The following is a 24918-nucleotide window of genomic DNA, read 5'->3' as shown; positions in this document are numbered from 1 at the left end:
GATGCTTCTTCTCGGTCTCCCACATGTGTGCATTGCTTTCCCAGGCCATTAACAGAGAGCTGGATCAGGAGCAGAGTAGCTGGGACTCAAACTGGTGCCCATACAGGACGCCAGCATCACAGGCGAGGTCTTTATCTGCTACACCACCGTGTTGGCCCCAACTCTTTATCAGTTTTACTCAATGATTCTACACTGTCTGCAGGTTCTATAAGCCTATAGCAATTACGAAGCTATTATGGAAAAGAATCTGAATACAAAATGGCCTGATTTGAAGACTGCTTAGTTACGTTCTTAAAAAGTGACTTATCGGGCTGGCGCCGCGGCTCACTAGGCTAATCCTCCGCCTTGCGGCGCCGGCACACCGGGTTCTAGTCCCGGTCAGGGCGCCGGATTCTATTCCGGTTGCCCCTCTTCCAGGCCAGCTCTCTGCTGTGGCCCGGGAGTGCAGTGGAGGATGGCCCAGGTCCTTGGGCCCTACACCCCATGGGAGACCAGGAGAAGCACCTGGCTCCTGCCATCGGATCAGCGCGGTGCGCCGGCCGCAGCACGCTACCGCGGCGGCCATTGGAGGGTGAACCAACGGCAAAAGGAAGACCTTTCTCTCTCACTGTCCACTCTGCCTGTCAAAAAAAAAAAAAAAAAAGTGACTTATCTGCTGAAAAAGCACAAAGGCATGATGTGCTAAAGGAGCCACCTAGTTTTCAGATAAACGTTTTCTAGCCAGGGCTGGAGCTGGGGCATAGCAGGCAAAGCCGTCACCTACAATTCTGGCATCCCATATGTGTCCCCGCTGCTCCACTTCTGATCCAGCTCCCTGCTAATGGCCTGGGAAAAGCAGCAGAAGATAGCTCGAGTGTTTGGGCCTGGCCACCCACGTGGGAGACCTGGATGAAGCTCCCGGTTCCTGGATTCAGCTTGGCCCGATGCTGGCAGGTGTTGCCATGTAGGGAATGAACCAGTAGATGGAAGATTTCTGTCTCTCCCTCTCTTTCAAAATAAATAAATTTTTCTTTTCTTTTTTTCACAAAAAAAGGATTTTCTAGCCTTTATTTGATTAGATAAAGCAAAGAACAGCTTTTATCTAAGGAATACCTCTCTGGTCATGGGAGGCATGTACCACACGTCGCAGACGATGGCCCAGCTGGTCATCATTCGAAGCAGGTAGCTCACCATATTGTATTTACTGCTATTCCAAAATGCATCTCCAAACTGAGGGTTATACTGAGAACAAAGAAAAGAAAATACAATCCAGTTAGAAACTAAGTCATTGTTTCTCTTACCCATGTCAATGCTGCTATGGTGGTTGGACACAAATACTTCCATCAGACCTCAAAAAAAAAGTTACTGGGACCAGCATTGTGGCACAGCAGGTTGGGCTACCACCTGCAATGCCAGCATCCCACACGGGCACAAGTTCAAGTCCCAGCTGTTCCACTTTAGATCCAGCTCCCTGATAATGTACCTTAGAAAGTAGCAGAAGATGGTTCAAGTAGTTGAGCCCCCTTGCCACCCACATGCAAGACCCAGACAGAGTCCCAGGCTCCTGGCTTCAGCCTGGTGCAGCCCTGGCTGTTGCTACCATTTGTGGAGTGATCCAGTGGAGGAAAGATCTGTCTCTCTGTCTTGCCCTTCTTCCCTGTAACTCAGCCTCTCAAATAAATAAATAAATTAATCTTTGTGAGAGAGAGAAAGTTATTTCACCTGACAGAATTGATCAAAAAAGGTAACTGAGGCAAGGTAACTCCTCTAACCAGAGCCAACTGTTTTTCTAACTAGGGCCTCAGAACACCATAATAAGAGGGTTGGTACATGACTATTCAGTATCTGTCTCCACTACCTGGAAAGTGATGACAGTACGGACAGTGTCTGTTTTTTTCTGCCATATCCTTCGTGCTCAGTGCAATGCCTGGCACACAGTCCCTCAGTGCATATCCACGCACAAATAAATAAGAGACAGAAGAAAGCAGATGGAGCAGGATATAACAAACAGTGAATCTGAGTCAAGCAGATACAAGTGTCTCTCACCCTTACAGTTTCAAACCTAAAATCTGTATCAGAGGAAAGGTCCCAAGCCAGTGCCTTTGTTGCTGCTGCTGTTACTGCTATTTACCTTGATGGCAACTGGATGGATGGTTCCTCCAATTTCAAAGCTTCCCTTTTTAAACATCATCACTGAAGTATTATTGATGCAGGTTCCTGTAGTGGGATGCAAGTAGGTGAGTGGATATTTTTAAGGGCAGTCAATTTTTTAAAGGACATTTTAAAAAGAATGATTTTGATACAATTTAAAATATGAAAATTACATGCATTTTACTACTGGTTCACAAATCAAACCCAGCTTAAGTACTCACTTGACAGTTCTAAGCAGTGTTAATAACAAATTTTGCTTTATTATTAAACACTATACGGGTACAACTTCTTTACAGGTTACAATTTCAATATTTTTAAAATACAGCTCTTAGTGGTATTTGGTCTAGTGGTTAAGAAGCTGGTTGGGCTGCCCGAATTCCGTATCAGTGTGCCTGGGTTCAAGCCCCAGCTCTGCTCCCAATTCCAGCTTCCTGCTAATGTGCATTCTGGCAGGCAGCAGGTGATGGCCCAAGTTGGGCCCCTGCCTCCCATGTGGGAGACCTTCATTGAGCTCCTGGTCCCTGGTTTTGGCCACACCCAGAGGTGATCACAGACTTTTGAAGAGTGAATCAACAGATGGGAGCTCTATCTCTTTCTTTTTTTTTCTTCTCTCTCTCTCCCTCCCTCCCTCTTGAATTAATAAAGTAAGATCTTTAAAAACTCATGCACAATTTCTTAGATCACTACCAAGAATTGACTTCTAAAATCAAAAAGGTGGGGCTGGCACTGTGGTGCAGTGGGTTAAAGCCCCAGCCTGCAGTGCCAGCAGGCAAATATGGACGCTGGTTCAAGACCCAGGTGCTCCACTTTCAATCCAGCTCTCAGCTATGGCCTGGGAAATAGTAGAAGACGGCCCAAGTGCTTGGGCCCCCACACCCACATGGGAGATCTGGAAGAAGCTACTGGCTTCAGGTCAGCTCAGCTCTAGCCACTGCGGTCATTTGGGGAGTGAACCAGTGGATGGAAGACCTATCTCCCCCCCCCCCCTGTAATTCTTTCAAATCAATAAAGTAATAAAAATTAATAAAATAAAAAAGGTACCATAACTTCAACTAAATCTCAAAGGAAAGAAGGAAATCCACTCCTCAAAGACAGCAGAGATCGGTCAGGACTAAGCATCCCAATCCTAGGACAATTTTATTATCAACCACAGCTTAGTAGGCAATCCCTGTTCTTACCTTCAGGAAAGATTAATATGGGTAATTTTTTCTTGTCCGCAATATGTTCTTTTAATCTGTGAATAAAAATAATCAAAATTTCACCTTTAGAAAGACAGAGGCCTGAGTCATTATGAGGTCCTTTCCACTCTACCAGCACAAACATGATTGTAAAGCTGCAAGGAAATAAACTCAAGATATTCTCTTTCTAAAGACACACAGAGATCTGTACTACTTCCCTTTTGAAACTTTCATGGTGAGTGATTTTCAATGCTGCTGTCTACTCTAGACAGCGTATCAGTCGGTCATATGACAAGAGCTTTGGAGTCCCCGTTTCAGGAGCTTTGTACCCTTTTCTGTGTCCTTCTCATTCCTCATCTGAAGAATGGGACTATGGATTGCTGGGTCTGTCTGCATTACGGTCATTAAGAAGAAGATGACTTCTTAAAGGAGCCATGCTGCACTTTCCTCTGAAATACACAGCCCGGAGGTGAGAATGATGTTCCTGCAGACCTCGGCCCTGTTCTCCCTGCAGCTGGCCCTGTACTCCCAACCCTGCTCATCAGAAGCATCTGAGTTAGAGAGATCCCAGCTGCCAGAGTTGCTAAGTAATCTAAAGATGGGGAATCTTTTTTCCAACCTGAAGCAAATTTCAAAAGATACTTTCCAAAGAGCATGGGCCAGTGACAAGCATTTACCTAGTGGCTAAGATGCCCACATCCCACATGAGAGTACCTGGGTTTGATTCTCAGCTCTGGCTCCTGACTCTAGCTTCCTGCTAATGCAGACCCTGGGAAGCAGTGATGACGGCTTAAGTAATTGGCTCCGGCCGGCGCCGTGGCTTAACAGGCTAATCCTCTGCCTTGCGGCACCGGCACACCGGGTTCTAGTCCCAGTCAGGGCGCCGGATTCTATTCCGGTTGCCCCTCTTCCAGGCCAGCTCTCTGCTGTGGCCAGGGAGTGCAGTGGAGGATGGCCCAAGTGCTTGGGCTCTGCACCCCATGGGAGACCAGGAGAAGCACCTGGCTTCTGCCATCGGAACAGCGCGGTGCGCCGGCCGCAGCGGCCATCGGAGGGTGAACCAATGGCAAAAAGGAAGACCTTTCTCTCTGTCTCTCTCTCTCACTATCCACTCTGCCTGTCAAAAAAAAAAAAAAAAAAAAAGTAATTGGCTCCTATGACCCATTTGGAAGACTTGGATTATGTTCCCAGCCACAGGCACTGGCCCATCCCTAGCCATTGCAGATATTTGAGGAGCAAACCAGCATATGAGGTATCTATCACTTTCTCTCTCTTTCAAACAATTTTTGCTAAGAGCATGAGCCACTCTCATGTTCATAGGAGCAATGACCAGAGCACCTTCACTTAAAGTCCCAGGCAAAAATCTGCTTCCCAACAAAGGCCGCTGATAACTCATTTCTACACCAAACCCCAGAGGTTCCTTCTCCCATTCCATTAGGGTCAACAGCTAGTCTATGGCCGGATTAAGTGATAATAGTAGCAAACAATCAATCATCTATTCTGCAAACAGCTATCAATTATTTAACTGTCAAAGGTAGTAATTTTTAACTTTGAAAATTCAGCAACTGACCTACAGAAGAAAAAAAAGCAATACAGATGGATGAGCCTTCCAATCCCAACACCTATTCCACTTTGACTATGCCACTGCATTTTTTAAAAATCTTGCTGATACAAGTGATTCACCAGAGGAATCCACCTACACAGAGCACTGTATTGTCTTTTGATTTGTACTCCTGCTCTACCCTCTTTGGAAGGGAAGTGAAGATTTATAGGCTTTTATGCTACCCTAATAAATATGCAGGAAACTCCCAGCTTACCTCTTAGTAACCAGATGTCGGTCCTTCATTTCCGAGCGTTCAAACCAGACGTGGGGACAAGCCTTCACCATAGCTCTCTGAATAATTCCCATCAATCCACCATGAACCTGGCCAACCTAGAAGGACCATGAGAAGAATTTAAAGGCAAAGCTGCTCAAGGAAAGCTTCTTTCAAAAGTACCATTAAATTCCTGGCCCCGACTCAGAGACAAGGCTGGTTGCCTTCTGCCTACTGAAGTTCTTAGTCTGATTAAAGGACTTGAAACACTCTTACACATTGCTCGGAAGGAAAAAAAGAGAAGTTTACAACAGCACAGAAAGGAAACTGAGGAACATCTGTCAAAACAACAAATACACGTATACTTCATATCAATAATTCCTCTTCTAGGCCGGTGCTGTGGCTTAGATTAAGCCTCTATCTGCAGTGATGGCATCCCCTATGGGCACTGGTTCTAGTCCTGGCTGCTCCACTTCTGATTCAGCTCCTTGCTAATGTGCCTGGAAAAGCAGTAGACGATAGTCCAAGCGCTTGGGCCCCAGCAACCATGAGGGAGACCGGGAAGAAGCTCCTGGCTCCTGGCTTCATCTTGCCCAGCCTGGCCATTGCAGCCATTTGGGGAGTGAACCAGCGGATGGAGGCTCTCTCTTTCTGTCTCTCCCTCTCTCTATCTGTAACTCTTTCAAATAAATAAATAAATATTTTAAATAAATAATTCTTCTTCAAGGAATTCACCCTGAAGATAAACCTCCAACAAAATCAAAACACATATGCACAAGGTTATTAATGAAGCATTATCACTGTGAAAGACTGTAAACTATCTAAATGTCCAAATATAGGAAACTAAATGAATAAACAACAGTACATACTTATAATGGAGTACTATACAATTGGGAGAAGGGCAGGGTTGATCTTTGTGAGTGATAAGGAGTGATTTCCAGGAGACATAGATAAGTGAAAAAGCAAACAACAAGTACAGTATGACACTCTTTGTGTACAATGAAAGGGGAAATAACACATATATATATATATATGTTTCTCTCTATAAGAGATACCAAAAGGATACCCAAAACCCACAAGAAACCTACAAGAACAGAAAGGAATGGAGTGGAATGAACATGGGAGGGAGTGGCACTTAGGTCAGTATGCCTTTTTCATTTTATTTTGACATCTGAATAACCTACATATTAAAAAATAATAAAATGTTAACAATAAGGACATAATAATAAACTAAAAGCAAACTGAAACAAATGAACCTGACTATATTTCAAATGAATAAAAGAACAATGTTGAAAATGGGAGAAAATTCAAGGAACTTTAAAGAAAAAAAAAACAAAAACATGATTTGATGACAAATCTTCCATTATGGTTGGATAATAAGAACTACAAAACATCTTGAACCCTATTCCCTGTGAGTGGTTTTCTGGCTTGCTTTGCTTTGCTTTGGTTGTAGAACTATAGGTGAAGCAATTCTGAAGCAATTTTAGATGTACAAAAGGTCTTCAAAAAATTCATGGAAAATGCATATTATGAAAAAATTATGTATGGATTTCAAAAGTCTTTTGCACCAAAATAAACTTACCCTTCATACCATTTCTCTACAAACTTTTTGTGGTATGCTTGCATTTTTATGATTCAGAAAATAGAGGCTAGCCTTTTTTTTTTTTTTTTCTTTTTTTAAGATTTACTTATTTATTTGAAAGGCAGAGTTTCACAGAGAGAGAAGGAGAGGCAGAGAGAGAGGTCTCCCATCTGCTGGTTCATTCCCCAGATGGCTACAATGGCTGGAGCTAGGCCAGTCTGAAGCCAGGAGATTCCTCCAGGTCTCCCACATGGGTTCAGGGGCCCAAGAACTTGGGCCACCTTCTACTGCTTTCCCAGGCCATGGCAGAGAGCTAGATCATAAATGGAGCAGCTAGGACTTCAACCAGTGCCCATATGGGATGCCAGCACTGCAGGTGAAGGCTTAACCTATTATGACTGGCCTTTGGCACAGCAGTTAGTGGAGCAGCTGGGACTTGAACCAGCGCCCATATGGGACACCAGCACTGTAGGTGGAGGCTTACCTTATTACGAATTGCCTTTGGCACAGCAGTTAAGACACATTTGGGACACCCACATCCCTTATGGGAGTATATGGTTTAAGTCCCAACTCTGCTTCCGATTCCAGCTTCCTGATAATGTACAGGTAGCAGAAGATGGCTCCAAAAAGTACCTGGGTCTGTGACACCTATGTGGGAAACCCAGATTGATTTCGAGGCTCCTGGCTTCAGCCTGGCCCAGCTCTAGCTGTTGTGGACACTGAGGGAGTAAACCAACACATGGAAATCTTTCTCTGTCTCCAACCCACTCTCTGTGTCTCTGTGCCTTTCAAATAAAATGGAAATAAATACATTTTAAAATTTTTTAGAAAATAATGAGTATTTGATTATGTAAGAATGAGTAATTGATAATGTTGGGTTAGAGCAAGAAAGAACCCAATGAATTGGATATATTTGTATAGATTCAGATTTCCAACATAAATATTAGAAATAAATATCATAAATATACTAAAAATGAAAATATGTACACTTCCTCTGTGGACAGAGAGCCAGTATATCAGAATACAAATGATAATGTAAATGAGGCAAAATGTTACCGAGATAAATGTGAATAAAGGGTAAATGGAATCCTAAGTGATATTATTATTATTACAACTCTTTTGTAAGGCTTGAAACTATTTCTTAATTTTAAAAATAGTAGAGATATCTGTCCAGGAGGAAAAAGAAGACTGCAGAAAAGTCACTGAGTCAGGTAATTGGTATGATATTCCTTTAGTCATTCCACAATGTGTATGGCTGTCAAAATATCATGTTACACAATTTTTAGCTGCTAATTAAAAATAAATTCTTTTTTTAAAAAAAGTCATTGAAAAGAGATCTTTAATGTTCTCCAGAGGAATAATTTATATGTTTAACCAGCAGAGGCCAGTTACAACCTCTGGAGGAAGTCTGTATAGTTTCCTCCCACTTCTCACCGGCACCACATCAATTTAAGTACAATTAACTTTAGACCTTTACCGCTCAACTCATTAAACAGCTTGCAGTTACCGTGCTTTTCCAAACTGTGGCTAATATTGACGGTGCAGTTCCATGTTATCAAAAAAGCATGGACAATGCCAACAAACCTCTGAGGCCCTCCATCATAAATGGGTTTCAACTCTTTGTTGACCAGAACACAGAACGCACATATGGCCCCAGAAACAAAAGATCACAATTAAGCAGTGCTTTGGGCTGGATGTGTCTGCCATAATTCAAGTACTAGAATCTTCATCTCCAAAGTGACAGTGTTGGGAGATGGGAACTGCTCTCTAATGTTCTTGGTCCTTTGACCTTCCACTTGCCATGATGATGTACTGCAAGAAGACCCTCATCAGATGCCAGGCCTTGATGTTAGAGTCCCGAGTCTCCAGGAATATGAGCCAATAAATTGCTGGTTGCTATAAATTACCAGTCTGTGGTATTGTTATAGCAACACAAAACAGACAGGGACAGGCAGGTTAATTGCTCAAGTCTCTACTTTTTAATCTATAATAAAATCTTATCCCAAATAGCCCTAGCTTCTTTGGATTATGAAAAAAGTCAAATATAATGTAAATGAAACTGTTTGTCTAATCCTAAATAAAAGGATTATTACATATCTGCAGAAGTGTGCAGCGGGCCTATTGACATTTTTTAACATGCAAGTCCTTGGATGCTCTTTAAGGGATCCAAGGGACCCATCAACACTTAAAAATTATATTCACAATTGTGTTTGTATGATGCACATCTATGTTGTTTTTTCTAAATGTAACATAAAATACATAACCAAACATAAAAATACACAACTGATACCCAATCTTAAAAAGATTAAGACTCATCAATCCCCATAAGTGTTTTCATAAACGTGGTAAAAGTTTCCTTAGATTCAGAAAAAAATCCCATTATTTAGAGAAATTTGATTATGTGCTAAAAGGCAGATTCCAAGAATTATATACCTGAACTTATATTTTGGACAGATTAAAATATATGGCAATAAACAGGAACTTCACAAAGGTTGGACCATTAAACACTGACAAAGTATCAGTACTCCCATTCTCCAATCCACAGCACATACTCAACAGTGGCTCCATTTCTAACGCCATCCCAGAAAAGCACCCCAGACCTACCCCTGGAGCTGGTAAATAAAATAAAACTCATCTACTGTCTGAAGCCCAAGTCACCACCATAGGAATATGAACCCCGTCCAGTCAGTTACCCTGCAGACTTTACCTGATCTGTGAAGGAGATGCAGGAAATCCTGACACATTTGTAAGGGTAACAGAAAACCCAGATTTGAGAAATGCCAGAATGTGGTTCCTGTTCATCCTTGGGACATGATGGCCTCAAGTGCTTAGCTTTACTGTGGGCTTCGTGGTTTGTGGTTGGGTTCTGTGTTTTCTTTTCTTGTGTGATTATAGACAGAGATTGAGAAAGACAACGTGGTATAAATATTTGCCTTTCTTGCTAGATCCTCACTGAAGAGCCAGATAAACTCTAATTGTATTTAAGTTCCTGAAGGAGGGGAGAACTAATTGGCAGGTTAGGGGAACTGTACCACTATCAGGAGGAAGACCTCAATGTTGCAAAGTGTATTGATTTTTGGAGAAAAACACAATCAACTTCACAATCAAACGAAGTGCAAGAGTGTCTGTATCTCAGTAAGCAAACTTCCTACTATCTTAAATATAATAACCATTTACTTTTCTTACACTATATTTTCTTGATGCAAATAAATAACATATAGCTACAATAGTAAAACCCAAATAGTTGAAGTGAAACCAACTTCCTAGTTTGTGCCAAAATAGTTTGAGCAATCACAGAACACACAGCTACTGAAGGATCAGTGAGCTGCTCTTACCATGGCATAACATCCATCTGTCGTCAAGATCAAAACATCTATTGGGGAGGTGTGGTTCGCAACACAAATGCCGCCCTTCTGGGGTCTGTACTGCCTACAAATACAAACAACGGGAAACATTAAACCTGAAACAGTGGCCACCATTTGGCAGGACAGCATGCAGAGATTCACTTTATTTTTTAAAAATATTCATTTATTAGGGCCGGCGTCACGGCTCACTAGGCTAATCCTCCGCCTTGCGGCGCTGGCAAACCAGGTTCTAGTCCCAGTCGGGGCACCAGATTCTGTCCCTGTTGCCCCTCTTCCAGGCCAGCTCTCTGCTGTGGCCCGGGAGTGCAGTGGAGGATGGCCCAAGTGCTTGGGCCCTGCACCCCATGGGAGACCAGGATAAGCGGCGGCCATTGGAGGGTGAACCAACGGTAAAGGAAGACCTTTCTCTTTGTCTCTCTCTCTCATTGTCCACTCTGCCTGTCAAAAAATTTAAAAAAAAAAAAATTTTTAGGGCCAGCACTGTGGTGTAGAAGGTAAAACTGCTGCCTGCAGTGCCGACATCCCATATGGGCGCCAGATCAAGTCCCAGCTGCTTCACTTCTGATCCGGTTCTATGCTGTGGCCTGGGAAAGCAGTGGAGAATGGCCCAAGTCCTTGGGCCCCTGCACCCATAGGCAATGAAGCCACTTTCGGGGCAGCAGTTGAAGAGGCCACTTGGGACGCCGTGTCCCACTCTGGAGTCCTTCGTTCAAGCCCCTCTTCACTTCTTCTCCAGCTTCCCCTAATGCACACCCTGGGAGGCAGGGGGTGATGGCTCAAGTACTTGTGCCTTGCCACCCACTTGTGCTCTTGTGGGTGGGCATGCAGGCAGTGAACCAGCAGGTGGACGATCTCTGTGTCTGTCTCTGTCTCTCTGCCTTTCAAATAAAACAAAAAGTACTTTTCAAAAAATCTCTTTCACTTAGCCAACAATTTTCCTCAGAAGCCTTTCTCCTCTGTGATCGGGGTGAGGAAAGCAGAACTTCATCCTTTATTTTAGGACTCGGTTGTAGAATTTTGCAAGTGGCAGGATTGAGACTAGACTCCAAGTCTTTCCACCACATCACTCTACAAGTAAAAACCTGCCCCTCCCACTCACTCACTCTCGAAGCAACCAATCCCAGAGCTTGCACCTCTCCACCTGTAAAATGGGACCACAGGAATGATGCACGAGAAGCCCAGCGCCAGGCCCACACACAGCCACTGCCAAGCACTACAACACTTTCCTTCCCGCTGCAGACAGGCCACTTTTTAGGCGGTCTACGAACTGTGAAGTCTGGGACACTCAAAGAACTAGAGATGAACGCAGAAGAGTCCGATGCCGCCTGCTCCCTCCCGTGCACCATGGGTGCTCTTGCCAACCCCAGGCTGGATTTATGGGGATAACGGTGGCCACGAGGCCAGCAGACACTCACTTGTTATGATAATGAATGGTACCAGACAGGGATCGCACACAGATCCGGCAGCAAGTCAGATGCACCAGTTCACTCAGCCAGTTTTTGAGGCTGAAGGGAAAAGAAAATACTTTATTGTATGGTTCTTGGTGCTCCTGAGAAACGATACAATAAAAGCTTTAATGTGCTCTTTCTGGATTCTATTCTACTGAGCAAGCGCAGCTCCATTCTTAAGAGTTTCATCAGTTCATTTAGTTTTAGATGGTAAAAGTTCACCCAGAGAAATGAACAGTCCCCAGCCTACTAGAATGCCACAATAGATTCCCAGCCAAGATGGATCAAAGTTGCCTTGGTCTCGGCCTTATGAGCCTGCCAACTTAAATGATCTTCTTCCCCTTTGGGCTCCTCAGTCCATTTTCTTTCTTCTCTTCATTAATCTTTTGAAAAAAATAACTTCTTTAAATTTATATGAGATATAATGAGAAATCAAATAAAGACTGAAAACAAAATGAGAATTCTGGCATGTGGGCTCAGAACATAAACTAATGCAATATAGGAATCAAACAAATATTCTCTGTGGACACAGCTAGGAAAAAGGGCAGTTCCAGGCCGGCGCTACGGTTAAAGAGGATAAGCCTCTGCCTGCAGTGCCGGCACCCCATATAGGCGCCGGTTCATGCCCTGGCTGCTCCACTTCCGATCCAGCTCTCTGCTATGGGCTGGGAAAGCAGTGGAAGATGGCCCAGGTGCTTGGGCCCCTGCACCCATGCAAGAGACCTGGAGGAAGCTCCTGGCTCCTGGCTTCAGATCAGCTCGGCTTTCCTCTAGCAACTGTGGCCATCTGAGGAGTGAACCAGTGGATGGAAGACCTTTCTCTCTGTCTCTCCCTCAGGCTGTAGCTATACCTTTCAAATAAAATTAAAAAAAAAAAAAAAAAGAAATAAAGAAAGAAAGAAAGAAAAGAAAAAAGAAAGAGAGAAAGGGCAGTCTTGTCCTTGGTTGCCTGTAGGGGAGATTTCACCTGCTGTCTGGCAGCTGCCCAACCAACGTAGTTCCAATGACCAGCAAACTGATCCCAATAAAAGCCAAGGTAACCCTAAAAGGAAAAGAAAAGGTAACACAAAAGTGCGTCAAGTAGTAGGGAAATAACCTAAAAGTTCACAAATAATGCACCTGTGAGTAAGTTATAAGACATCCACATTAAGGAGAATGATTGAATAAATCTATAGAATCAGATGTGGAAGAATGCCCTACAATACATTTTGAGAGGGAAAAGCCAGACTGGCATTGTAGCACCCTGGGTGAAGCAGCTGCCTGCAACATCAGCATCTCATATAGGTGCAATTTCAAGCCCACTTCCGATCCAGCTCCCAGCTGTTGTGCTTGGGAAAGCAGCAAAAGATGGCCCAAGTACTTCCAGTGAATGGAAGATCTCTCTCTCTTTCTCTCTGCTACTCGGCCTTTCAAACAAATAAATAAATCTTTAAAAAAATGAAAAATATCTGTTCTTATAAAATATACAAGAACAAAAGGCTAAGAAAATTTCAGATTATACAGTATGGTATCATTTACAAAATAAAAACAAATGTGTGTAAGCAATATATATATATATATATATGCATGGAGAAACCTGGAAATTCATTCACAAAGCTGTCAAGTTTGACCTATAAAATCATAAAAGGGCTGGTGAAGAGAATACATTTAAAAGCTCTTTCATAATAAAAGCACCAAAATTTATCTCCATGTGGGAATATTTTAATAAATCTAACTCTTGTCTCTTTGCATGGTTCAAATTAACTCATAAGTTAGCAACAAGTGTGACAAAAACCCCTAGTCTCCACAGAGATTTTCTTCTTTCTAAAAAGTACTTTCAACATTCACTCCAATCATTTCAAAAGCAAAATAGTCATTTCTAGAAATGTAAATAGAATTCAAATTACTCAGAAAGAAAAGGATGACATTTAAAATCTTTCAAAATAAATGGGATTTAATTAAAAAGGAAGAAAAAAAATCAACACTTTAATCAATTTTTACTACTAATGATTTTTAAACCCTTTTGTCTAACAGAGATAGCAGAACCCTTAGTCTCTCACATCGCCCTCGGGAACCAGAAGCCTTTCTGGGTCTTCTAGCTCTCTGAAGAGCTACAGCATCTTTTTCTGAATTCATGAGGTTATTCCATAGCCAACTCCACTATCAAAAGAGCCCTGCAGATTTGGAGAAGCCACGGTGGCTGCCTGAGGCCAAGGTCAGGCACAGTGACGCTTTCCAGGTTAAGCTGGTTTTCTCCTGACTTGCATCTATCTTCACCTGCTGAACAGACATATGTAGCACAAAATAGCTCATCTTACTCAATCTCAGATTCTACAGCAGGCGATGGTAAAACAGCAGCTAATGCTACAAATGTGCCAGGCAATATGCTAAGTCCTTATATTTAATACATTTAGCCATCCCCGAACTCCAGGAAGCAACAACATCATCTTCTTCACTCTACAAATGAAGAAATTGAGTTACTGCAAGGTTAAAGAACTTATGCCAGGCTACATAGCCCACAAGCTGCAGAGGCAGGATTTGGGCCCAGGCAATCTGGCTCCAGAATCCACACTCCTAGCCAGTATGTTCATTTTGTCTTTCAGCAAAGTTGTATTATTATTAACATTTAACATAGCAGTTTAGAATTATTTAATATAGAAAAACTTAAGGCAGTGGTCTCAACCTAATTAAGGAAATACCCCAACAGTAACACATCTGAGCAAGTATCCCTATTATGTATAAGAGTTTAAGAATGACATACTATATTAGTTACTAGTCATTCTATACTAGTTATTTTATAGAGTACTATACTAGCTATATCAGAAAGACCACTACACTAGTTTCATGCACATAATAAAGCATCTTCAGGGGCTGGCTTTGTGGTGCAGTGGGTTGAGATGCCACTTACAACACCTGGATCCCACACTGGAGGGCCAGTTTGAGTCTTGGCTGTTGTGCTTCTGATCCAGCTTCCTGCTACTGTGCCTGGAGAGTCAGTGGGGGTGGCTTAAAGGTTGGATTTCCACCACCCATGTAGAAGACCCAGATGGAGTTGCTGGCTCCTAGATTCAGCCTGGCTCAGCCCTGTCTACTGCAGCCATTTAGTGAGTAAAACAGTGGATGGAAGATCTCTCTCTCTATATCTCTCTCCGTGTCTTTCTCTCTCTAACTCTGCCTTCGAAATAAATAAATACATCTTTAAAAATTCTGCAAGCATAAAGAATGCAAAAGTGTTTTGTAAATATTTTTAAAATATGACATTTAAAAATTTTATACATTAACATTGCAAATTTGTACCCCCACTCAAACAGTTTATACCAGATATAATTACATATTATATTCTTCACCTATATATTATAAAATTAGCAACATTTTGAGAGCAAAATTTGTCAAATATGCTTCCCTATAAATGCCTTAAAGTTTAAGTATTATTGAATGTTGAATTAATATCTTTTGACACAGCAATTTGAAAGTTAGAATATTTAGATGCCACATTTCCACGTCAGTCACTGTAATAATCATTAAATCATTGTTGAATATTATACATAAATTATGGAAAAGTTTTTACAGAATGCTTTTCCAACTTGCCCTAATAAGAATCCTGTTTTTGCCCATTAAATCAGAAGGCATTGCAGTTTCTCATGTTTAACAGCTGTGTTCAAAACCATTGAAACTTTTAATTTACTACATTAACAAGCCAGAAAATTCTGCTTACCAGTTTAAATAAGCCAATGTAAGAATTTTCATAGGTTTAAATTCAGATATCTTTAGATATGACATTTCAGCTACAATCTGCTTTTTAAGGGCTTTATTGAAATACAATTTACGTACCATACAATTCACCCATCAAAAGTGTACAATCAACAGTTTCTAGCATACTCATTGAGTTGTACAACCATCACCACAATCAATTTTAACATGGTCTCACTTTTAGATTTCTCACTTTGTAACAATTATTTCTTTTAACAAATCATTTACAGGGGCCGCTGTTGTGGTGTAGAGGGTGGGATTGCCACCTGTAATGCAGCAGGTATTCCATGTGGGTGCAACTTCAAGTCCTGACTACTCCGCTTTCAATCAGCTCCCTGCTAATGTGCCTGGGAAAGCAGCAGAAGATGGCCCAAGTACTTATGTCACTGTCACCTATGTGGGAGACCTGGAAGAAGCTCCTAACTCCTGGCTTCAGTCTGGCTCAGCCCCAGCCATTCCGGCCATTTAGGGAGTGAACCAGAAGATGGAAGATCTCTCTTTGTGTCTCTCTCAGTAACTCTGCCTTTCAAATAAATAAAATAAATCCCACATGACAACAGGGTCCCAGACACTTGGAACATCTTCTGCTTTCCCAGATGCATTAGCAGGGAGCTGGATTGGAAGTGGAGCAGCTGAGATTCGAACCAGCGCCAATATGGGATGCTAGCATCATAGGCGGTGGCTTTACCAGTTAGGCCACAATGCCAGCCCCATCAATTCTTTTTAAGAATAAAAACAGAGTAAGCAGAAGGTATAATTGTAAACAGAAGTTTTTAATAAAAGCCCTAACACTTCCTTCCTACACAGCAATAGATAATCTCATACATCTCCAGGGTACATGAACTTTACTTTGGGAGCACTGGCCTAAGGTTCAAGCAAAAGTGGATACGAAACCTTGAATTTCACTTTGGCATCACAGCTGAAATTATTCCCAAAACGCATAGCTGCCTTAATGTCAAGACACTGGCAATATGAGCATAAGAAAAGAGAAAGAACTTTTTGGGGATCTGCATTTGCCTATACTTAAGCAATGCTTTCACTTGTCATTCATCTGAATGAGGCAAGCACTGGGCACCCTAGGGATGGTAAACCAGTTTCAATCCAAGTGCCAATTTTAGCAATTGCCTGGAAAGCTCTGTTGAGGATGCCAGGGTCACGGCCAGGAAAATAAAGCCAGAGGATCATGGCACTGTTGAGGCTGCCACACATGCCTATTCCCTGCCATCCCAGGCTAAATTTACAGGTCTTGGCCACCTGCAGCTTCATTCCTCTGCCCCGTGTCGTGCACTCAGGTTCTGCATTGCGCTTCCAGTAAACTGGGCTTGAGGTGGCCTCTGCATGGGGCGGCACTCAAGCGCAGAGGCACAAGAGGACCCAGCTGGAGAACATTTAACAGAAGTGAGCGTCTTAATGAAACAAACTGGCACTTCTGAATGGTCCTCTCCATGTAGCAACTACTCTCAGGCATAGTTTCTCTCCCGTGAGGCTATGATCTGCTGCAGACCCGCAAAGAGAAGCTATGGCTTCTGGTCAGCTGTTGGAGTTGGGCTGACCTTCTAATGAGCTCAATACTGTAAGTCACCTCTCCTTTTTTTCTAACTTCCCTTTTTGATCCATTTTCAAATTATCTATTACTGTAATTGTAAAGTGAATTGGGAGATACAGATTCTAAATGTATCTAATCACTTGGGCAAAAAAAAAACAAAAAACAAACACATGAAAGGAGAATGGATAGCTCACATATTCCTGCAGAGGTGGTGGTGTTTCCTAGCTGGAAGGGGGGTAGAATTAGTACCACAACACTCTTGCGCAGGCATTACAAACATGATTTAAGAAGGAAGCTGAACCAGTTACAACATGACATTATCAGGCAGGTGCCTTACCTCAGAGGCAGTAGGACACAATAGCGTACTAAGACACCCAGCACCCACACCATAGTGAGTCGCAGGCTGATGTACTGGAAATTTATGTTGGTTCTTGTGAGGAGATTCCATGACACTAGCTCCTCTGAGGAGAACCTCTGGGTCACTTCATCTTCCACAATGGCTTCCAACCCCTTCTTGGAGAAATAAAACACGTCAGAGAGCTCAAAGTCCCTTCCTCGCAGACCAGAGAGCCCTTTCTCCATGGGTGACTCATCTCTTTGGATAATACCTTAAAAGAAAGCATCAGGACATGAGAAAATGCCATAGGACAGAGGAACAATGGACCAACAGGGCAACTTTAACTGTGTAGGACATAAAAAACAAGGAAATAAATGTAATAGGTGATTCGAAGCAGAATTCAGAAACAAGAGACAAGCAATTGTGGAGGGAAAGAGGTGAAATCACTGAGTCTGTACAAAATGGCCTCCACTCAATGATTCTAATAAATTATGGAGGACTTCTGGACCTTGGTACCTCTGTCGTTTGGATTCCCTTAGCCAAAGAACTTACAAAACAGATGCTCCCCACCTATAGCTCGACTGTATAAAAATAAAGACTTCTGTCCTCCCTTAATCAAAACCATAGTCAAAAAGCAAGCAAATGGAGGATATGAACCACAAATGTTTTTAATACACAAAAATTATTTAATGAAACAAATCCAAACCCAAAGTCCTATCAAAAAAGTAGGCAAAGTTCATAAGCTAAATTCATAGAAGCAATATAGTTAATAAATATATCAAAACTCTCTCACTAGTAATCAAAGAAATGTGCATTAGCTGATTAGATTTTACATTATCAAATTGACAACATTTTTGGTTAATGATAAAAGTTCAATGATGGAAATGATATGGGTGATCATTCATATTCAGTTTATCTGAGTATGGAATTAGAAGCAACTTGTCAAAATCAGTTTGGCACGAAAAGACTACAAATAGATTCACTGATGATCAATAATTCCAACCCCAGGAAAATAATCAGAAATGCAGGTGTTCACTGCAGCATTCTTCATTTTAACTGATCCAGGCAATGAGAGCTACTGCATCCATTAATAATACTCTAACATCAAATTAAAAAAGACTTTGAAATTGTAGGTTAACTATGAAATATAATACATACGAGAAACGTCAATTAGAAAACAGTAAGTGGTTATCCCTCAGCAACAGGATTAGTTTTCTTTCTATGCAGATATCTATTTTCCATTAACAAGATTCAAAGATTTTTTTAAAAGCAGTGAAATTTTTATAAACTGAAAAGTGACTACTACCACTTAGTTCTAACTACTAAATATGAATAACAAGTGACAAGGTCTTCAAAGAGTAAAGAGTAACTACACATACACAGTAATGACTATCCATCCATCGGTTCCTCTGGGTTGTGCAAATTCACAAAGGAACGTACTGCCCACATAAAGCTACAAAGAAAAATATTCTCTCTTGATGGTAAAGATTAAAATGTGAAATTCTCTGAAAAAAGTTCCCTTTCAATTTCCTCACTTTCCAAGCTACTTGGAAATCAATGAGGAAAGCAGAGAGTACTGAATCTTCTATGCCCTGGAGAACTGGGCGTGAGCATCAACAGAAAGAGCTGCAATCTTTCAGTTTTAGGGTTTTGTTTAGGAATACCAGCACAAGTCACTGGAGGAGAACGGAAAGACGGCCTAGAGTGGGAAGTGAATTCTTCTGGGGACAGCCACAGTGCCGGGACCAGAGTCCTTCTATGACCTGAAAGACTAGGAACATTTGGTTTGGTTTCCTTACAGGGCTAATATCCTGTGATTTTTGGGTTTGAGATTTCTTTGGTGAACTCTCTTTTGTTGAATGATCATTAGGTTATCTTACTTGATAGTCAAATCTGAGTGGGTTAATTCTTCACTCTGTAGAGTTTAATTTATTTTATTTTATTTATTTATTTATTTATTTTGACAGGCAGAGTGGACAGTGAGAGAGAGAGACAGAGAGGAAGGTCTTCCTTTGCCTTTGGTTCACCCTCCAATGGCCGCCGTGGCTGGCACGCTGCGGCTGGCGCACCGCGCTGATCCGATGGCAGGAGCCAGGTGCTTCTCCTGGTCTCCCATGGGGTGCAGGGCCCAAGGACTTGGGCCATCCTCCACTGCACTCCCTGGCCACAGCAGAGAGCTGGCCTGGAAGAGGGGCAACCGGGACAGAATCCGGTGCCCCGACCAGGACTAGAACCCGGTGTGCCGGCGCCGCTAGGCGGAGGATTAGCCTATTGAGCCGCGGCGCCGGCCACACTCTGTAGAGTTTAATTAGTATTAGTGGATGACCCAAGATATTGTACCCACTGAATTACCCCCTTGCCCTATAGGCACAGTAGTAGCACTCAGAGCAGGTTACTCAAACCAAGTACTGGCCAATAATTAGCAGTGCAAGAGTTTCATTATGTAGCAATACAAGTAAGGAAAAATTTTTTTAAGTCTAGAAGGCAAGGAAGAACAAACTATTCCATAAATCTCTGAATGAAATGCACTAGAGACAGTGAACAGCTGTTGTAAAAATAACCTTTCAGAAAGGCCAGGGTAAAGAAGGCAAGTTCAAATTGCCTCATATTATTTGGCTGAGCCAAGAGAGAAGAGATCTATAAACAGCAAGCAGCTGTCCCCGGGCCCCTACACACTTGATGTGCAATATTTTCTCTGCCCTCTGGCCTAGTTAACTCTGTGTAACTCACATAAAACATAACTCAATTTTATATTTTGGTCAAGCATCTTTCAAAACCATGTGGGTAACTGCAATACATCTAATTGATAAATGATTAATTTTCTTTTTTTTTTTTAAAGGGTTTTATTGAGGCATAAATCACATATGACATCATTCACCCACTGAAATGTACAATTCATGGCTTTCTTTCTTTCTTTCTTTCTTTTTTTTATTTGACAGGTAGAGTTATAGACAGTGAGAGAGAGAAACAGAGAGAAAGGTCTTCCTTTTGTTGGTTCACCCCCCAAATGGCAGCCACGGCCGGCGCTGCGTTGATCTGAAGCCAGGAACCAGGTGCTTCTCCTGGTCTCCCATGCAGGTGCAGGGCCCACACACCTGGGCCATCCTCCACTGCCTTCCAGGGCCACAGCAGAGACCTGGACTGGAAGAGAAGCAACCAGGACTAGAACCCGGCGCCCATATGGGATGCCGGCACCGCAGGCGGAGGATTAACCAAGTGAGCCACGGCACTGGCCCCCAAATGATTAATTTTCAAAATATATTAAGATATGCAAGCAAGTAATAAGAAAAAGAGAAGTCAGTAAAAAAAAAAAAAAAGCCAAGAATATAGCAAGCAGTTCATGAAAATAAATCTTAATGACTAAACATTCAAAAAGATGTTCAACCTGCCACCAATAAGAGAAATGCAAACTAAAACCACATTAGATACTATCTGCTACCCATAAGATTAATAAGAATTTTAAACATGATATATTAACTATTGGTGAAGATGTAGAACAATGGGAATACAATCAGTAGAGCCATATTGGAAAACAATTTGGCACTGTCTGGTAAATTCAAAGACTCAGAGCCCAAGGCCCAGCAATTCTACTCCTAAGTATAACTCAGGAAGACCTTTAAAAAAAAAACAACTTCAAATCTACTACAGGAAAGCTGCAAAAAATAGATGATTTCACCCAGATTCATTAATTGCTTACCTTTTGCCACACTGTTTTATTGTTCTATATCTTAAATTTTTAAAAGATACATTTTCTGAACCACTCAAAATGCATTATAGATACAAGGTCCAGATCCCAGATATTTCAGCATATCATTTCCTTAAGACACAGTGATTCCCTTACTTGATCACAGTACAACTGTCAAAATCAAAGAGGTTGACATGAACACAATACAAATGTCTAATCTACAGTCCTCACTCTAATTTTGACAACTGTGCCCATAATATTCTTCACAGAAATTTTTTCTGGCCCACATTCAATTCAGGATCACATCTTACATTTACTTATTAAGCCTTTTTTTTTTTTTTTTATCTCCTTAAATATGGTAAGGTTGCTCAAAATGTTGACCTTTAAAAAGTACATGCCGGCCGGCGCCGCGGCTCACTAAGTTAATCCTCCGCCTGCGGTGCCGGTACCCTGGATTCTAGTCCCGGTTGGGGCGCCGGATTCTATCCCGGTAGCTCCTCTTCCAGGCCAGCTCTCTGCTGTGGCATGGGAAGGCAGTGAAGGATGGCCCAAGTGCTTGGGTCCTGCACCCGCATGGGAGACCAGGAGAAGCACCTGGCTCCTGGCTTCAGATCAGCGCAGTGTGCCAGCTGCAGTGCGCTGGCCACGGCAGCCATTGGAGGGTGAACCAACGGAAAAGGAAGACCTTTCTGTCTCTCTCTCTCATTGTCCACTCTGCCTGTCCAAAAAAAAAAAAAAAAACACACTATACACAAGTAAATATGTTAATACATCGTACATAGGGGTCAGCGCTGTGGCACAGTGAGCTAAAGACACTGACTACAGTGCCGGCATCCCATATGAGCATCAGTTCGAGTCCTGGCTGCTCTACTTCCGATCCAGATCCTTCCTAATAATGCACCTGGGAAAGCAGTAGAAGATGGCCCAAGTCTCTGGGCACCTGTACTCATGTGGGAGAACAGGATAAGGCTCCAGGCTCCAGGCTCCTGGCTCCAGCCTGGCCCAGCTGGTTCTGGTGACCATTTGGGAAACCAACAGATGGAAGATCTCTCTCTCTCTCCTTCCCTCTCTCTGTAACTCTGCCTTTCAAATAAACAGATACATCTTTTAAAAAAAATACATTATATGTAGTATAGGAACACTTAGCCACATTATCTGTGATAGGAAAATAGTGGAAACAGTGGAAGATCCATTAAACAGAGACCAAATGGAGACAGACAGACAGACACACACACACACACACACTCTAACTATCCAAGGTTAAAAGAAATTAACTAGAACCTAGATGATTCTCAAACATCAGAATAACAAAGAATGATATGTGAAAGACAAATATGTTTTATATAGAGTTTGACTAATGCAATACAAAAAATAGTATATACTGGAGACTTATATCTGTGTAGGAGAAGTAGGAAAAACGTGCATAAAAATAAGTATCTAAATCAGTACAGTAGTTCCAAGGGGTGGCAGAGTAATGGGATCGGGAAGGATACTCAGGGGAATGCATTGCTTCTGTAATGTCTTCTTTGGTAAACTAGGTGGTGAGTACATATGTTATGCAGAACTCAGCTGTCCCTAAGATAAAGATCTATACTCCAGAGCAGCTACTACCTACAAGTTCTCCACTATTAGATACACAACATGTGACAAGGGGTAGGACGATAGAATTAGGTATCCAAAGAAACACTGCTAAAACCATACTATAACTTCCTCCCTGAGGTGTACTAAGGACTGAGGGTCAGAATTACTAGCTGGAAAAAATATTCAGTTCATCAAAATATAAGGAACACTCACCATTGATCAAGCTTCAAATTACAGATTAGAAAAGAAAAATATTTCTTTTGGCACAAAAAAAAGTGTTCTTGAACAGACTAGATCATCTCAGAATACAGATATAAACACATACCAGATTAACCAGAACAGATAACAATGCTTGTTTCAGTTTTAATGTCAATAAGACAACCCAGGTATTTTAATGAATTAATAATGATCCATCAAAGCAACCCAGTTTTTAACCGATAAATCCCTGATACTAGGGGGGGGGGGGGGCCAGATTTTTCTTTTTATTTCACAAGTAAGTTGAAAAAGAGTAAAGTCATAAACATTTGAACTTTGTCCTTCCGCCAAATGCTTTGGCCAAGCCAACATGGTCTGTCTTGGATGAAAATAAAATTAAAATTATCTTTCCATCTAATGCAAGACATTAATTGCACAAGCTGCCCTGTGCCCCTGTGCCTTCAGCAAGTCACTTGCACATAAATAATACCAGATAGGAAAGGTCTGTGGAAATGGAGACAGAAGTTAAAACCATCTCAAACATAATTAACTCTAAATTAGATAAGTGAACTCTTGGAGTAACTGTCCATTTATAAATCACAGTTTTAATGTCCACTAATTGTAGGGCTGGTGCTGTGGCGTAGTAGGCTAAGCCTCCACTTGCAGCATTGGCATCCCGTATGGCCGCTGGTTCATGTTCCAGCAGCTCCTCTTCTGATCCAGCTCTCTGCTATGGCCTGGGAAAGCAGTAGAGGATGGCCCTAGGGCTTGGGCCCTGCACCCACACAGGAGACCTGGATTGAGTTCCTACCTCTGGCACCAACTCTGACCGAGTCCCAACCATCACAGGCAATTAGAGGGTGAACCAGCAGTTCAGAGCTCTGTTTCTGCTCTTCAAATCAATAATAATTTAAATTAAAAAAAAAAAAAAAGGTGAGGGGGAGAGAGAGACCAAGAAAGAAAGGTGGGGGGGGGGGGGGAAGAAAGGGAGGGAGGGAGGGAGGGAAATCAAAGTCTACTATAAACCCAAAAGACTTTAGTAGCTTATATACAGAGGACCCTTAACCTACCAATGTCTATTCTCCAAAAGTCAGAAGCTCAGTGTTCAGAATATATTATCTCATGGAAACCTTGTCTGAACAAGTCAATTTTACCAAGAACTCTACTCAATCATAAACTTAACTAACCCAAAAATATATATGGAGCAGGTGTCATGGTGCAGCAGGCTAAGCTGCCACTTGCAACACCAGCATCCCATATCTGAGTACCTGTTAAAGTCCAGGTTGCTCTGCTTCAGACCTAGCTCCCTGTCACTGTGCCTGGGAAAGCGGCAGAAGATGTGCTTGGGCCCCTGCACCCACATGGGAGACCTACGTTAGAGTTCTGGGCTTCTGGCTTCAGCCTGAACCGGACCTGGCCATTGTGTCCATTTAGGGAGTGAACTCTGCCTTTCAAATAAAGAAATATTTTAAAAATTTAAAAAAAAAAAAAAAGAGAGGCCAGTGCTGTGGTATAGTGGGCTAGGCCTCCATCTGCAGTGCTGGCATCCCATATGGGTGTCAGTTCAAGTCCCAGCTGCTCATCTTCCGATCCAGCTCTCCGCTATGGCCTGGGAAAGCAGCAGAAGATGGTCTGGATTCTCGGGCCTCTGTATCCATGTGGAGGACTCCAGATAGACTCTAGGCACCTGGCTTCAGATTGGCAAAAGCTCTGGCCGTTGTGACCATTTGGGTAGTGAATTAGCAGATGGAGGACCTCTCTCTCTCTGTCTCTCCCTTTCTGTCTACAACTCTACCTCTCAAGTAAATAAATATTTTTAAAAATAAATAAATAAAAATAAGTAAAAAAAAGGCAACTATATAGTAATAAGTAAAAATGGAATAAAGCAACTCACCTAACCACGTTTCTGTGGGAAAATTTTAAATTAAACCTTGTTTGGCATTGTCCCTGATCCCATAGTGACTCAGAGGGTGTATCAGGGACCCCAGTGAAGTTCTATTTCTTGATCTTGATGAGGGCTGGACAAGGAAGTTCACTTTGGAAAATGCATGAAGTTGTACCTTTCTGATGTTACTCTCGTCTGTGAATGCTACACTCCTAATCCCTCCTCCAATTACTGAGCATTTGTGTAAGTAGGATTTTCCCTGTCCCAGTACCAGCTACTGCTCATGCTTCCTTTTCCTGGTAAGAGAAGTTCCTCTAGGCGCTCACAGCCTTGGCAAGGAAACCAAGCCTACATCCCTCCCTGGCAACCCAAACTTGCAGCCTGGCCCACAACTGTTGTTGGCCTGATGGAAGAGCCCCAGGTGAAGCAGTTACAATGACCAA

The 24918-nt window shown here is 42.2% G+C and overlaps 1 protein-coding gene across 2 annotated transcripts in view; it reads right to left on the bottom strand.

Moving 5' to 3' along the window:
- Nucleotides 1-24918, bottom strand: part of GPAT3 (glycerol-3-phosphate acyltransferase 3) — a 70315-nt gene that overhangs the window by 6396 nt on the left and 39001 nt on the right. For both annotated transcript variants that reach the window (XM_062199179.1, XM_062199180.1), the window contains 8 exons: nucleotides 17130-17400; nucleotides 12485-12559; nucleotides 11485-11574; nucleotides 10040-10133; nucleotides 5126-5241; nucleotides 3309-3364; nucleotides 2111-2196; nucleotides 1093-1221 (listed from right to left, as the gene is read on the bottom strand). In XM_062199179.1, coding sequence (XP_062055163.1) covers nucleotides 1093-1221; nucleotides 2111-2196; nucleotides 3309-3364; nucleotides 5126-5241; nucleotides 10040-10133; nucleotides 11485-11574; nucleotides 12485-12559; nucleotides 17130-17400 — 917 coding nt within the window. The remainder of the gene's footprint in view (nucleotides 1-1092; nucleotides 1222-2110; nucleotides 2197-3308; nucleotides 3365-5125; nucleotides 5242-10039; nucleotides 10134-11484; nucleotides 11575-12484; nucleotides 12560-17129; nucleotides 17401-24918) is intronic.

The sequence above is a fragment of the Lepus europaeus genome, chromosome 8 (assembly GCF_033115175.1).
Source record: "Lepus europaeus isolate LE1 chromosome 8, mLepTim1.pri, whole genome shotgun sequence".
Classification (NCBI taxonomy): domain Eukaryota; kingdom Metazoa; phylum Chordata; class Mammalia; order Lagomorpha; family Leporidae; genus Lepus; species Lepus europaeus.
This window is presented reverse-complemented; position numbering and strand designations above follow the sequence as displayed.